Below are 15,997 nucleotides of genomic sequence, written 5' to 3' on the forward strand. Positions count from 1 at the left end.
ATTTGGAATGTAACATCAAAGGAGCAGAACATTTAAAATATATTCTTGAAGATATTTCAATTTTCTTATAGCCATAACCATTTAGCATGTATATTATTTTAGCATTTTAATTTCAGTCTTTATACATTGTATTTATGTATATCTATAATGGTATGTGATACAGAGTCACATACTGTCCTTGGTTTTGGAACTCAACTTGGTCCCTACATTTGCAGTGTTAGTGATTTGGGCTTTTGACAGCTAACACTTACCCAGGCAGTTCTTGGGCATCTTTTGGGAGCTAACACAATGAACAGCTTCCAAAATAATGCTGGCTTGAAGGGTAAGACAATTCAGTATCATAGAGTGTCCCACTCTTGACCACCTAGCTCCCACTGCCAGGGAACAGTCCCAGGCATTTAGTTTACTAATACAGGCACAGCCTCTTAAGTAGAAGAGAAGACTCATTAATTTAACTGGATTGGAGCCAGAGTGCTCAGTCATTTGTGTAATCAAATTCTAAAAAGAGGTAATAATATCTTAATTTATATTTTATTATTAGTGATTGCTCATTAATATGTAATCAATCAATCCTTTGCATTTCTGAGTCAATTTCTACCAGAATTTATTGCTCGCTAAGGAGTGCTGCAGGCAGTATTCCATATAAAAGTCCTGACATTGACAGTTGTGAATTCACTAAGTGGGTATCTGGTTCAAAACTGTCTTTTAGTTCTGCCTGAACTCAACAGGATTTTGAGAAAATCCTGCTAAACTGAGTGGGCAAAAAGGTGCCAGATGGGCTTCAATGTAAATAAATATATTGCCTAGGGACATTAGGGATGCATGATTTAATCCATACTTAAATTATGCCAAAACCCCAAACTGTCACTTGAAACTCAAGGACCACTCTGAAGTCATTAATAAGAGTCCCAAGGCCAACAGAGCACTGCCCGTCATCACAATAGGATGACAAAAGGACAAAGGACAAAACAGGGATCTTCTTTACAGCTGATTTTGTTCTGTACAAAAGCCCGACATGCACTGTCTCAAGAATGAATGTGCTTCTGACTTCTGTCTCTCAAGAAAGACTTTAGAGTGTGAGATGGGCACCAAAAATGTGAAAAAGAGGAGCTGATTCTTAAGGAGAAACTGGACATGCTGAGACTCTTGCATCTGTACAGAATAGTCTGAGGAGATTATAATCAAGATTACAGAATCACCAGAATCATACCTGAACTAGTAGGCATTCTCTGAAGCTGCTGGGGACAGATCCAGCAATTCCACCTGCAAAATACTGCAGCTAGTGGCTGGGGTTGTGGGATCCTCCTGTACTGCACCTTCTGCTGCCACCACAGGAAACAAAGTCTTGGGCTAGAGGGACCATTCGTTTGAAGAAGCTTGGTATTATGTTATAAACATAATTCTAGCAAGATCATGTTTCATTAGGGCAGTTATTTTTCTTTGCTTGCCTCTGAATAGAAACTGAGGAATGTACTGTACTATTTTCATTTTTGTTTTGAGTGTACTTTTAAATCCTTTAAACTTTTCTGCTGCCTTCCTAGATTGTATTTTTTCTCACTATCTTTAGTTTCCTTTGCAAATTTTCTAATTACCCTGATTTCTAGTTAGTATGGATTGGTAATAGTTTACTCTTTTTTCTTCTCCTGTTTGTTGTGCAAACCTTTTAAAGTTGCACTTTGTCATTATGGTACCTGTCTAACATGAGCAGGATGGATCACTACTGACAGCTGTTTATTTCTCCTTTGCCTACTATGGGAGTTTAGATAATTATCGTAGACTAAAAACCCTAACTTTAAGATGTCTAATGCTGGGTGAAATTGATTTGCCCCAGCTATATAAAATACCTCCTGTGATTATGTGCTGTTAATTCTTTTAACAACATCTGTTTAACATTGTTGGTGACACAGACAGTGGGATCGAGGGCACTCTCCGCAAGTTTGCCAACACCACCCAGCCCTGTGGCACAGTCAACATGCTGGAGGGAAGGAATGCCACCCAAAGGGAACTGCCTTGAGGTGGGCCTGTGAAGTTCAACAAGATCAAGTGCAAGGTCCTGCACCTGGGTTGGGGGAATTCCAAGCACAAATACAGACTGGGAAGAGAAGGGATTGAGAGCCTGGAGGTGAAGAACTGGGGGGTGTTGGTTGATGAGAAGCTCAAGACAAGCCGGCCATGTGCCCTCGCAGCCCAGAAATCCAACCACAGCCTTGGCTACATCGACAGCAGTGTGGGCAGCAGGTCAAGGGAAGTGATTCTCCCACTCTACTGTGCTCTCATGAGAACCTGACTGGAGTGCTGCATCTGGCTCTGCGACCCCCAACATGAAATGGACATAGACCTGATGGAGGAGGTCCAGAGGAGGGCCACAAAGATGATCAGAGGGATGGGGCAACTTTGCCTTGAAGACAGGCTGAGAGATTTGGGCTTCTTCAACATGCAGAAGAGGAGGCTTCAGGTAGACCTTAAAGGACCTTCCAGTGAAGGGGGCTTACAAGAAAGCTGGATAGGGACTTTTTACAAGGGCATATAATAATAGGACAAGGAAGAATGGCTTCAATCTGAAAGAGGGCAGGTTTAGATCAGAAAAAGGGAAGAAATTCTTTACTGTGAGGATGGTGAGACACTGGAACAAGTTTCCCAGAGAAGCTACGGATGCTCCATTCCTCAGAGTCTTCAAGGGCACGTTGGGTGGGGCCCCGAGTAACCTGGTCTAGTGGAATGTGTCCCTGCCCATGGAAGGGAATTAGTACTACATGATCTTTAAGGTTGCTTCCAACTCAGCCCATTTCATGATTCTGTTATAAAATATAACTTCTTGTAGCCACTGTTCTCTCATCAATTGTTGACCTTCATTGGTGTGGATAATTCAGATTTTTCAGTATATAGCAGTTCTGTAGCCTGTTGACATACTTGGAATTTTCTGGTTTTCAGTTGCCAATAGTGGTTTTTTTTTTTTTTTTTTTTTTTTTTTTTTTTTTTTTTTAATTGAAGTGTCCTGAATGTAGATTACTACTATAGCATCATTATATCCTTTAAAAATATAATTCCAATTCAAGTCAAGCTAGCTATTTGCATTGGGAACACTGACTGCTGCAAGACTATCGAGGTGCACTGGGGGAAAGACTTTTAATCTTCATCTATATCTTATGTTCTTTTTCTAAGTATTCTCTGCAGATTGCTGTCAAAGATGGCACTAGATTCAAGAGGCCTTTGGTGTGGTTTGGTACACTTCTACTTTCCTTGTTAGGTAGGTGTCTGTGATGTCCTCTATGTCAAATCATGAATTTGATTTGATTTGTCTTAAAATCCTTAGGTTTGGGAATAAAACTACTGCTCTCTTCTTTTTAACATGATTCAATTAAATTTGTCTGTGACATGGTGAATTTGCATTTCTGCTAGATTTGTCTTTTTGATACCTTCTTCTTTTTCTAGGTAGTTTTATACCTTCTTGTCTCTTCCAACTAATCCTGAAGAGATTGCCCATACTCCATGACCCCCATTTATAGTATTTCAGAGTCAAACCCCTCATTTTTTTCACTTGTTTTGCAGCCCACCAGTCATCTCTGGAATTTTATTTCTTCACATGTTTATAGGCCTGAAAAAGCCACCAAGAAGATAATTTAGAATTTCCTTCTCTTAAGTTCCTTCCCAAATCCTTTAAATCTTCTATAATTGGTTCCAGTGTATGCCACCTTCATCTGAGAGATGACAGATGACTTTCTTCAGTTCTCTATTCACTCTTTGTGTTTGATTTCCTATTTTTGGTCTATGGAGACTTAATTTCTTTTATTGTCCCCATTTCTTTCCAGCTATCACTTCCTGATTTTATTAAGACTCCTCAGACTACATTTTTGACAACTATAGGGCCACTATAAAGGGCTTTACAAAAAGTATTAAAACTTTTGAAACCCTCAAGGCAGATGGGTCTCTCTTGAAACTTTGTGATTTATTCTGCAGAAGAAGCAGAATAAGCAGGCCCCTGGAGTGGAAGCAGGGGTTAGTCACTGTAAGAGAAACCCAAATGTGAACAATTCTTTTAATGAGGAAAGGAGGTTTAATGTATGTCTTCACTGCTTGAGATAATACACTTTCCTTTTACTTCTGAGCAGAGCAGATAGGTTTTACTGGCTGTGACTGAGAAGCAGTTCATTTTCTGGGCAGTTTCTGCAAGAAATAAAGTGAAATAATTTTATATATATTTTTTATTTATGCATTAGATCTATGAGTTTATTTAATTTCAGGTGTAGCAGGCTGAAAAGAGAAAGCATTCAAACATCTACTAGTCTGTAATGGTAATCCCAATTCATTAATATGCAAACCAAGAGGCATCATTTTCAGAGCAACTTGATAAACTGATTATGAGCTGGTTCTTCCAGTAGGAACAGATAAGAAAAAATATTTTTGTTTTCTAGTGAAGCCTGTGTCCAGTAGTGTCTGAATTTGACACTTATTAGAAAAAAAGGAAAATCATTGATTGTAGGACTTGTCAATAATTAATTAGACCAACAAACCACACACATTTAGTTTCTCTCAGTTCAGAGGAAATCGTCTCTTTCTGGCTCATGCCATCAAGTGACAAGAGTTGCTTGAGACTTCATGTAGTAATAGAGATAACATCTCTTAGCCCAGAAGTGATCAGTTTATATTCTGAAAGTTGTTACTGCTTTCACCTTTAAATTAAAGGTAATGACAAAATGAGTCATAAAATTATCCAGCTTTCAAAAATACGTATGTCTGTCGAGCTGCAGTAACAACGGGGGGCAACAGATCTTCAGGTGTCATAGATGCATAACTGAGGCTGAGTTATGACAGTTTGCACAAATCCAGTTGCTGGATCCCTATGGAAGATTTTCCTCCTGGCTTGTCTCACTGTTCCCTTGAACCTGTGTAGTCGACCAGTGCATAGCAGATGTTGCTTTCAGCAAAGAAGCAATCTTTTCAACAGTCATTGAAAACAACTTCATAAATATTTTCTAAAGTAGTCTTGGGCTTGGATTTCTGCAGGATGGAGCCTCGAAAGCCATTCATCCCTGTAGTCCTTCCATACCCACTCTCCTTTAATAGTGTGGTACAGAGGGAAACCTATCTCATATGACAGTATTTATATTGTTTTTATATTGTATAAAAAATTCATTAAGCCCAAAGCCAGCCTTCAGTTCCAGTGGAGTCACTGTCTGAGGTGAAATGTCAGTTGTGCTTGGATCCTTTAGGTTTTCTCAACTCCAAGATAGTTTAATCTGCTGATCCGTGTTTGAATGCAACAGTCCTCAGTATTTTCAACATAATTCTGTCATGATCAGCTGAAAGAAGTTTGCAAAAGCTTTCCCAGTGGTTTTCAGCCAAGAGCTGTTGACAATTACACCTATATGCCTTGTAAATGTCAATTGTTTAGCAAAGATAAAATCACTGTCTAGGTTGCTATATGTAAGTTCTTCACAAGGATTGAGTTAGACCTCTGGAGTTCAATGGATATTTGGGATATAGCATGGTTTTGTTAATTGTAAAAACTTATATTGCAAACATGGTAGAATCTGAATGAAGCAGACTGTATTGCTACCTTGTGCTTTTCATCCTTCTGTTATGTACAGGAGAAATGGGGGACAAAGGACAGAAAGGCAGCATAGGACGGCATGGAAAAATTGGTCCTATTGGTTCAAAAGGTATGTTTAGTTTAATTGTTTCTCCATTTGTGTTTCAAGTGAAAAATGTGTGATCATTTATGTTTGAGAAAAGTTTAGGGGCTTGAAAATAAGTCTCACAGTTTACCTTAGTAGGAATCTTCTCATATTGTAGTCAGCCAAGTCACTGAGATCTCTCAGCAAGTTACCTTTTGCTGTGACAGCAGTATATTTAGTCTTACAGCACTGTGAGTATCCTGGTTTGAGAATAAAAGAACTTTGCACTGCCACACAAGTGTGGACAGTTAAAGCAGATGGGAACACATGCTGCACTTTGGCAGAAGTGAACTAGAAGGTGTGTTTTAAGAGCTAGAAGATTTGTTTTCTTATGATGACTACTCCATAGGCTTCCTATGTGACTTTGGTTAAGTCATTTGGACCAATGTCTACCTAATCATCTAGATTATTATTTGAAATTTAAGTATTTACAGCCCTTTTCCCTCTACAGCACCTGAATTTACTGGTTCTATGAAGTTTGTAAATGTCAAGAAGTGGATATTGGTACATATTATTTGGGTTCAAATTTCATAGCTTCAGCTGGCCTTTGTTGTGGAATGACTAGGATAGAAAAATCTTCATTTTTGCTTGGGCATATTTCTACTTTCCACATTTGAATTTTACTAGAGAAAAGAATAGGTAAGTGCTAAATGAACTATTGACAGAAAAGGCTGCATTAACATTATGTTATTTTTCATGTCTTCAGGTGAAAAAGGAGATAATGGTGACATAGGACCACCAGGTCCTAATGGTGACCCAGGTAATCCATAACACACCTTCTTTATGTGAAAGACTTTTCTTTACTAAAAGTGAATCTGTTTGCATACTGGGGGAAATAATGAATGATTTTTTTGAGAGGTACTGTAATATTTCACTATGATATTATCAAATGACTTAAAATCATTGAAGTTGCAGCAATTGCTGGAGTTGTAGTGTATGTGCTAAAACAGTATCTCATACTTTCTCAGAGGAGGAATCTCTCCAGAAGCCTAGTGGGAACTGAAGTGCAGACTGTCTGTATCATTCATTTCCAGGGCAGAGGGATATCTCTGCATATCTTACTTTGTCTTCCAGTCAGCACAAAGGAGCAGGTTGGATGCTCTTGCCCTCCATGGATTATGGTTATAGGAGCAGGAGATCATCAGGAATACAGATCACAAAATGGGTCAGGTTGGAAAGGACCACATTGAGTCTCACATGGTCCAACCTCTGCTCAAGCAGGGTAATCCCAGAGCACATGGCTCAGGATTGTATCCAGACCTTGAATATCTTCAGTGAGGAAGACTCAACAATTTCTCTGGGCAATCTGTTCCCATGCTCGGAACATATGAACAGATTGCCCAGAGAGGGCCCATGCTCCCATGCTCTTTACCTGCATAGTAAAGAAGTTCTTCCTCATGTTCAGGAGGAACTTCCTATGCATCAATTTCTGCCCATTGCTTCTTGTCCTATTGGCTTGGCACCGCTAAGCAGAGCCTGGCTTGGTCTTCTTGTCACCTTCTCTTCAGATTCTTATATGTGTATAAGGATCTTCCAGAGGTATATAGTTGTTCTATAGAGAGAGAGCCTAGCATAAGAATTGCAAGCCTTGCAAGAGTGGCAGGTTCAGATTTGACTGAGTTCATCCCTTCCTGGCAGAGTGCATTGGAGGTGCACAGATTGGATTTCTCATGGGAACATAATTTGTCACTCTAAGTCTTGAGCCAGTGTATCGTGCACCTGGCCAGCATGCAGAGCTTTGCAGGGCATGTATCCTGTGCTTAGTCTGACTTACACAACTGAGCTGAGCTGAGTGACTGGGTAGCCCAATGCAGATTTTAATAACTACATACAGAACTGCAAACTGTAATAAATGCAAATAGTAATTGATCCTCATTTTGAGATTTGCGGTCAGAGATGTAACAATTATTCCTTTAGTATTCACATTCAGATTGTCTTTGTCAAACCTATACCAATTTGGGTTAATAGATGATTTTCTATTGTCTAATTTTATTGTCAGAAATATTGTAAATTCTGTACTTTCAAAAACACAGCACTGCATTTTGCAGGTAATTATGTGCATTATGTGGTTGGAATTTTTGTGATATGTTCCTTGGGAAGAACTTGCAAACATGTTTTTTGCTGTGAAAGAAGTCTTTGAGAAAATGAAAGAAAATAATTTTACTGAAAATAACAATTTTAAAAAAATATTTTTAATTAAAACTATTGTGGGTGTTTTGTAGAGAATATTTATCTGTGTTTAGGTTAATGCTAATTATTCAGGGCTGAAGATTTGTAGGAAGCCAACTGAGCTGTTCTGCACAGGCCCAGACATTCCTCAGAATCATGTAATGGTGCAGTGCAGTGAAGGCTCTAATTTTCTATCTGTTACTTGCAAGACAGCTTTCTCCTGGGCTGCCACGCTGGGTATTTTCATAAAATTGTTGAGATAATTGTTGAAATTAGGTAGCTTTTTGATTTGGGTGTATCTATATCATTTTACAGGCATCCCTTGTGAGTGCAGTCAGCTGAGGAAGGCTATTGGTGAAATGGATATTCAAGTAGCCCAGCTGACGACAGAACTAAAATTCATAAAAAATGGTAGGTTAATTTTATATCACCATTTTCCTTTCTTTTTTGCCTCATTTTATCGGTGTAATCACTCGTAAGGAGTGTCACCGTTCCACATCTGATTTGTGAAGCTGTTTTGGGGTGTGCAGTGACTTGGTTTATAGAAATGCGAGTGCTCACTTTTCAGCACTGCCCTCCCCCGCAGCTGTCGCCGGCGTGCGTGAGACAGACAATAAGATTTATCTGCTGGTGAAGGAGGAAAAGAGGTACAAGGAGGCCCAGCTGTACTGCCACGGGAGAGGAGGGACGCTGAGCATGCCCAAGGATGAGACTGCCAACAACCTGATTGCCTCGTACATCAACCAGGCTGGGCTCACCAGAGTCTTCATTGGGATTAATGACCTGGAGAAAGAGGGGAATTTCGTCTACTCGGACCGGTCGCCCATGCAGACCTTCAACAAATGGCGCAGCGGGGAGCCCAACAACGCCTACGACGAGGAGGACTGTGTGGAGATGGTGGCGTCAGGAGGCTGGAATGATGTTGCCTGTCATATTACCATGTATTTTGTGTGTGAATTTGACAAAGAAAATGTCTAAGCTGCTCTGCCCTTCCTTTATTTTAAGAAAAATGTTTAAGACAATTGTATGTGTTACGCCATGTTTATAGAGTGCAAGTGAAATTTTAAAAAGGTGCAGCATCAGAGTTGTACAGCTGTAAATACAGGTTAGGTATTTCAAATATCAGAATTTACCCTTCAGAAGGGAAGACCAGTAATAAGGCATAGGTTGGTTGGCTTTTTTTTATGTAGGAAAATATATCTATTTAGATAAAAATGTGCTTTGGGGCTAAATTTTGCCCTTGCAACAGTTAACAAATGTGATTACACGACTGTAAAGGAAGGCAGAATTTGGCCTCTCATTGTTAGAATGGTTAGAATTAGATTCCTGATACTCTTTCATTAAAGTAAAATTTGTAGTTATAAATGCTAATTATTTGTAGTGCTACAAGGATATTTTGGCAATAAGACAAATATTTTGTATGCTCCAGTACAAATATTACTGTAGGTTTTTTGAATGTAACTTTTTTTTTTTTTTTTAATATAACTGGCCAAAGCAAACCAAAAAGTCATGATTCCTTCCAATTTTGTAATGTTTCTTTATTAAACCGTTCACAGATGTATGACCAAAAAGCATTTAAATAAACTCAGTTTTAGTGCTGAGGGAGGACAAAGTCCAGTGAAAGGTGTCCCTGCCCATGGCAGGGGACTGGAACTATGTAATCTTTAAGGTCTCTTCCAACCCAAACTGTTTTATGATTCCATGATTCTATGCTATGAAAATTCTTATAATTTAGTACTTAAAGAGGGTTTTCATCTAGATGGTGTTTTGGGGTTGGCTAAATGAAAAAGTAACAATTTGATTTTCTGCATTCCTTGGCTGAAAATGATTCAGTGCATGAAGTATTTTAGACCCTAAATAATTCCCTAAAGTAAACATTTCACATTTTTTTAGATAATCTTGGTGCATCTTGTTACAAAACAAGCAAAATACCAGCCCTCCACAGTTTAAGGCAGACTTCATATAAACGCAATTAAGCTCATGAAAACACATTAGCTATCAGTTCCTTTTACTAAGAAAACATCTGACAGGTTTACACAGATTGTTAAAGTAACCCCCTGAAAATCAGAAAAGTTTTCAAAATTTTCCTGATTATGTGTATAGCAGTAATAAATAACTTAGCAGAAATAACTTATGCACCAAATTTATAACTGCATGAGATGGAGAATGTGATATATACTAAAAAAAAAAAAAACAACCCAGCATAATTTCACAAAAGAAATGATGAATTACTTTAAATCTTCCCAGGAGCCAGTTGCATGCCACCTCATCTCACAGTTAGGCATAGAAAAATCGACAAAATTTGCAAAATCTCTGACTGTGTTTCTTTAGGAATACCTTGCAAGGATAAATGATGCTTGCATAACATTCTGATCAAAATGCTTCTCTGATCATTAGGGCAGATTGGATATCCACAGTGGATATGGCACGTGTTCCCAGAGATTTCCTTACAACAAGGAAACCAACTCATACCAACTCTGCTGTGCTGTAAACAATTGATGACCACACGATGCTGTCCCTATCCACAGGCATTGACATTATTTGATTTATATACCTAAGAGAACAAACTGTTTTGCTTGCCATACTTACTCTGTAAATCTCAATATTTTATATATATATCTATATATATATATATGTTTGCTATTAATTTTGAAGATCACTAGCAGTACTGTAGTATGCTATAGTATTTGATTATCAGCCCAGCTCCAGAGCAATCACTCAAAATGAATGGGTCCTTTGATTGCTTTACTTTCTTCTAATAAAGATAGGTATGATACCTGTGTGTTAGTCATTCTTCCAACTGCATATTGAAATCTATTAAATAATGTGAATCTCTTTCTACACTAATATTCAAAGACTCTATAGAATTTGCAGGGAGCTAACAATCCCAGTAGAGCAATTTGTTTAGAGTAGTGCCTTTTGAATATCATGATTGTTTCCTGCCTGCTATAGAAATCCTCAGAAACCATTTAATCTCCAATATACTTTTGTCAAATCATTGTTGCTATATTAAAACAGTCCAAACCTGAGATCCAGATATTTGAAGCTCCCTCATTGTGTGCTGAATTTGCTGTTTTTCACCTAGGTTTTGAAAATTTCTGTTGTATTGTTCAATTTCCTCAGAAAGATGAAAAGAGGCCTTTTAGGGAGATGGAAAGCTTTTTGAGGTGCCAAATGCTCCTATTTTAGATGAAATCACATCACATTTTAAAGATTCCCTCAATATGTGGAGCATTTAAACAGCCTCAAGTTCTATTAAAATTTAGGAGAAAATGTAAAAGCAATGGAAATAACATTTGTTTTTCCTAGTTTTCGTGTTCTTCAGGTTATATTTTTTGCAATGCTTGATACATGAGGTAGAAACTAAATTAGTTTCATTGTCAAATACCTGTACAGTGCCTGCAGCAGTCCTTATTTCACCATTTGGGCAGAGGGAGCTGGTGTGTAAGGTCTGTAGCTGTCCTGCAAGGGGCAACAACAGCACGTCTGATATTTACCCCTTCGAGGAACTGGATGAGAAATTATGGAGGCATTGGAAATGAATGAACCCTTCATAATTTCTTTCACCCTCTAGTTGCTGATGCCTGTAGGTAGACTCTTGCTAGAGGCAGAAATCAATGTTGCATGTAGTGCTCAGCCTGCATGAAGCTTGCTGACATGCTTGGTAAGGTTTCCATTACACTCCCTGGAATCTGGAACTATTATTTTTTCAAAAAATGAAACGAGTGATAATTTATTTTTACTTGGGGTGTTTTCCATGTGCATTAAAACCTGAAATTGTAATATAATTACTCATTTTGTGTAGCTCTGCAGAAGCCTTTGGAACATGTCTGTCGGGCAAGCACAGGTGTTTCTCAGACTATTCTCATAAGCTCTATTTTTGATGGATAATTTTTCCTCAAAAATATATCCCTTATTAATAATAGCCCTTATTAATATTATTATAATAATATATTATATTATTATATTATATTGTATTAATATTAATAAAAATAAATACCCCTTATTAATTTTATTATTGAATAAGGGGTATTTTAAAAAGGCAACAATAACAAGGTTTTTTTTTAAATGTAGTCACCCATTCATGTTTTTGAATGACTTCTTCACATAAAATGTGGGTTTCATTCAACTGTACGCTGCACCTTTAGCTGCTAAGGCTGTGTGTTGTATTATTGATGTCAGGGCAGATGTGCCCCCCCTGCTAGGAGGGGGCTTGGTGAAGATAAAGCATTTAACTGGCTGAGTCCAAGGGGAGCTCCACTGCCTGTGAGAGCTCTGATTCACTGTGGACATCTTGGGAGAGCACTGGATCATGTCTGATCCTGATCACCATCCAGATTTGTCACTCCACAACCTCACTCTTGGTGGAAAGTGCTGCTCCCACTTGCCTTGTTACTCTGCTCAGCTCCTGGCTCACCATCCCTCGTGAACCAGCTGCTCCTCACTGTGCTGACAGCTGACATGATTATCCCTGGAAATATGGGTTTGTTACAGGTTTGTTAGCATCAGAACTTCTCCCTGACTGTGAGTTTTAAACATTCTTATATCACAGAGTAGAGCTGTAAAAAAATTAATATTCATATGTGGGAGAAAGAGTATCATGTAAGTAAAATGGAGTGCTTCATTTTTCATAAGCTCAGACAATGCCAGTTCAATATGCTTTGCAAAATAGGAGCTGGTTGGACCTTTTTTTGTTAAAATTCTTGATGAAAAGCTAAAGAGGATGATATTAAAATAATTTTAATTGAAAAATATAAAGAAAGTTTACAATGGATAAAAATTTTTGAGGTAGACATTTTTCAAGATGTTTACTTTTAGAATTTTTCAGAATGTAATTTTCAGGTTCTAAAGCTTTATTTTGACCCATAAAAGGATTTGCTTTTTACAATATTGTTAATATGTTTTACGCCATGTCAGTAGCAGCGATCTGTATAATGTTTGAAATATTTTACTTTATTCTTTAGGTCTTGATTTCCAGTGGGAACAAGTTATCTTTTTAAGATTTCTGTTTGCCACACTGAAAGGCTGTGATATTGGAATTGTTTTTCCTCCTGGGCCTGCTATGACACTGTAAATGCTTTGAGTACAAAACAGTAGATAGTTCAACCTACATTACATAGAAGGTATTCTTACTGATTATGAAAATTATTAATTTAATTATTATGCCATATAACTAGTAGTTTATGCACTATTCCAAATGTCCAAACCAATCATTAGATAAGATAAATACAAGCCTTTTGAAACCTGAAAATCTTACAAATATACTTTCACCCTGAATTAAAACAAAAATTTGTCAAAGTAACCAAATTTACCATAAAGCAGAAATTAAGGGTTTCCCTTACATCTATATCCAGATCTAGTTTTTGTGGGAAACTCAGTGACTTGTGATGGTCATGGCTTAATCAAATTGAATAGAGAATTAGCCAAGAGTGCAATGATGTGTGAATTTACCCTTCACACTTTCTGAACTGCATCCCCTTAGCCTTTTTTGGCCCAAGGGCCAGTGTCTTTTCACTGGAGAATCTGGTTTTCAATTTTTGGCTTGCTTGTGGTGCCAATAGGTTCATCACTCTACATGTCTACCACAGATTATGGACAAAGAGATGGGATTTTTTCCACTGTGGAGACCTGGAAGTGCTTGTAAAACTGGCTGTGATGGGAAAAGTATCATGCAAAACTGGAGCTGTCCACTCATCCCTTCCTTGGGGTGCATTTTCCTGCACAGGGAGAGTCAGTCCAGCCTACCAAGAGAAAAACTGACCTTGTTATTGTGGGTAAAAAGAAACCAGAGTTTTAAGATTTACCTAGGGGAAAAAATGTGCAGTGAAAGGTTTTGACTATTTACTTTGCAGAGTATCTGTGAGAAAGGACAGTTTGGTTTTATTTTTGCTGCAATAGGAGGGTACAAACTATGTGAAATGGGAGGGAAAGGGTTTGGGGAGACGACACAGTTGTATGAGCAAGGTGTTTTTCTGGATGTGAGTCTCCTCCTGGCCCAGAGCTTTTCTATTGGATGAGGAGGGAATCCTCTCAAGAGGGAGAGCACAAAATAGAAGAGGTGGACGAAGCAGTGAGTGAATGTGCAGAACTGGCAGTGAGTGGGATGCCCATGAGGCGGAATGTAAATGTTACCTCCAGCCATTCTCCTGTTTCCTGCCAGGGAAATGTAATTATCTCGCCCTTTCCATCAAAATGTCTCACTATAGCTCTGGATGGGTAACTCACAAAAATAGACTGAGGTGACCAATTTAACATAATATCTGTGTCTAAATAAAGCCCAGTTTGGGTCTATGGACAAATAATATCATCCACCACACTCTGGGTGTATTAATGCATGAAATCACAGGGGATATAATTAAGCACTGCTATTCGAAGGCTAGCTATGTAGTATTGATGAGCTTCTGGATATTCTTTACATATAAAAGTGTGATTGCTGCCAGGAATTCAGGAACAGAAGGTCTGGATTGCAGCTGAACAATACAGGTGTTACCATACTATCATCTAGTGGCAGTAAGAGTAAAAATGAAAGGGCTGAGTGGTATTTTGCTTCTGCTTGCATCAGGTGCTGTGTTGCAATCACTGATGCTGTATTGAACAACTGATTTCCCAGCTCTGAAGTCTTTAGTCAGTTTGCTTCTTCTTCTTCTTCTTCTTTTTTTATCTTTGTAAAAAGATTATTTTGAATTATTACAGAGAGACGTGCACTGATTTTAAGTCCAATTCTCAGGTGGGAGTTTTGACTAAGAAGTGAAAAGTGTGCCCAAACAAGCTCAATTATCATGCCTTGGAGTGAAGAAAAAGAAAACAAGTCAAGCTGTGCTCTGCAGGCCAGCATCTAAATTGCAGGTACAAATCTTCACCTGACATCAATCAACTCCAGTGAAACCAAATTGATTCATACCTGCTGAGGATTTGAGACATATCGTCATCAAATCTAGATCTATGCTTATTTTATAATTTATTCTGAGCACTTTAAATATTATTCAGAGTCTGAGCCACTGTAATGGGTGCATCTCCCATGAAGATTTTTGGGCAATAATCCGTTTTGAGACAAATATTGAATATAAAATAATTAAAGTAGGTCTACGATATGGAACTTATCCTTGCAAGTACACAAGGGGTATAATGTAGAACACAAAATGCTGTAAAAGGATTCAACACAAAGAATAAGTCCTCTATCATTTTATATTCTTCTGTGAAAATGAAACCTTTGCTTTTTGCCGTGTTCAACATTTATCCATAGGAGAAGACAGAGTGCCATCTAGTGAAGAAAAGATTTGTTGCATATCTAAAGAAACACGAATCCAACTTTGTTCCTGCTTTATTCTTTCGTAAGAAACGAATTATATGGTCATTCTGCAAGAGGGAAAGTGAGAAATATGTTAAGTCCACTGTGTCTGTAAAACACAGAAATAAAAGAAGGTATAAAAATGCAAAATACTAATTTTCTTATTACAAAATGCCCTGCACATATACATGTCAGCTTGTTTTACTTAATCCAATTCCCTGCTTCTTTCCCAGCATTATTACTCTTCTGTTCTACATAAATAAATCTAATATGGTAACTTGGGACATATTAAGTAAAGTTCACTACCTTTTCCAAATATCCCCAGCTGGATTAGCAGAAAACTTACAGTTGGCCTTGATTCAGGGAATTCCTTTTCCATCCTGATTTTTTGTCTACAGCTTCTGAAAATAGAAGAAAAATGCTGTATCCCTTAGACTTGCATTGCAAAAGTATGAATGCATTGCAGCTGATGTGTTGACATCATGCTTAGCACTCAGTGGTTACCTCTCAAAAAAACATTCTTTGAGACTACTGTCCTGGTTTACACAGTTCCCCCAGTTTCCTTCTTAAAGCTTATTTGCCTTTTGAATCTGGTCAGACCTAAAGTGAAGTATGTATGTTGATTATATGTTCCATACTGTAGTTTCTTGGGAATTGATTTGCCTGTGCTGTTGTTTTGAATCATAAGCAACTTAAAAAGGATTCTTTGACAATATAGTTTAAATTGTTAACAAAGGCAAAACTCCTTACAGTTTAGACATTATCTGCTTTATAATATATAGAATATCCAAAAATCTAACCCATGAGACAAATCTGCTTTATAATTTTACATTAAACCAAAATGGGCTGGTTTCTAACTGATGAG

General features: G+C 37.9%; 1 protein-coding gene across 2 annotated transcripts in view; it reads left to right on the plus strand.

Annotated features, from left to right (window-relative positions):
- COLEC11 (collectin subfamily member 11) overlaps positions 1 to 10,740 on the plus strand; it is a 37,998-nt gene extending 27,258 nt beyond the window's left edge. The window contains exons 4-7 of one of the 2 annotated variants that reach the window (XM_083857859.1): positions 5,589 to 5,660; positions 6,382 to 6,435; positions 8,160 to 8,255; positions 8,413 to 10,740. In XM_083857859.1, the coding sequence (XP_083713985.1) occupies positions 5,589 to 5,660; positions 6,382 to 6,435; positions 8,160 to 8,255; positions 8,413 to 8,822 (632 nt within the window). In that variant the 3' untranslated portion in view covers positions 8,823 to 10,740. The remainder of the gene's footprint in view (positions 1 to 5,588; positions 5,661 to 6,381; positions 6,436 to 8,159; positions 8,256 to 8,412) is intronic. The other variant, XM_083857860.1, reaches the window with a different exon arrangement.
- The last annotated feature ends 5,257 nt before the right edge of the window (positions 10,741 to 15,997 follow it).

The sequence above is a fragment of the Zosterops lateralis genome (assembly GCF_965231275.1).
Source record: "Zosterops lateralis genome assembly, chromosome: 3".
In the NCBI taxonomy this organism is placed as follows: domain Eukaryota; kingdom Metazoa; phylum Chordata; class Aves; order Passeriformes; family Zosteropidae; genus Zosterops; species Zosterops lateralis.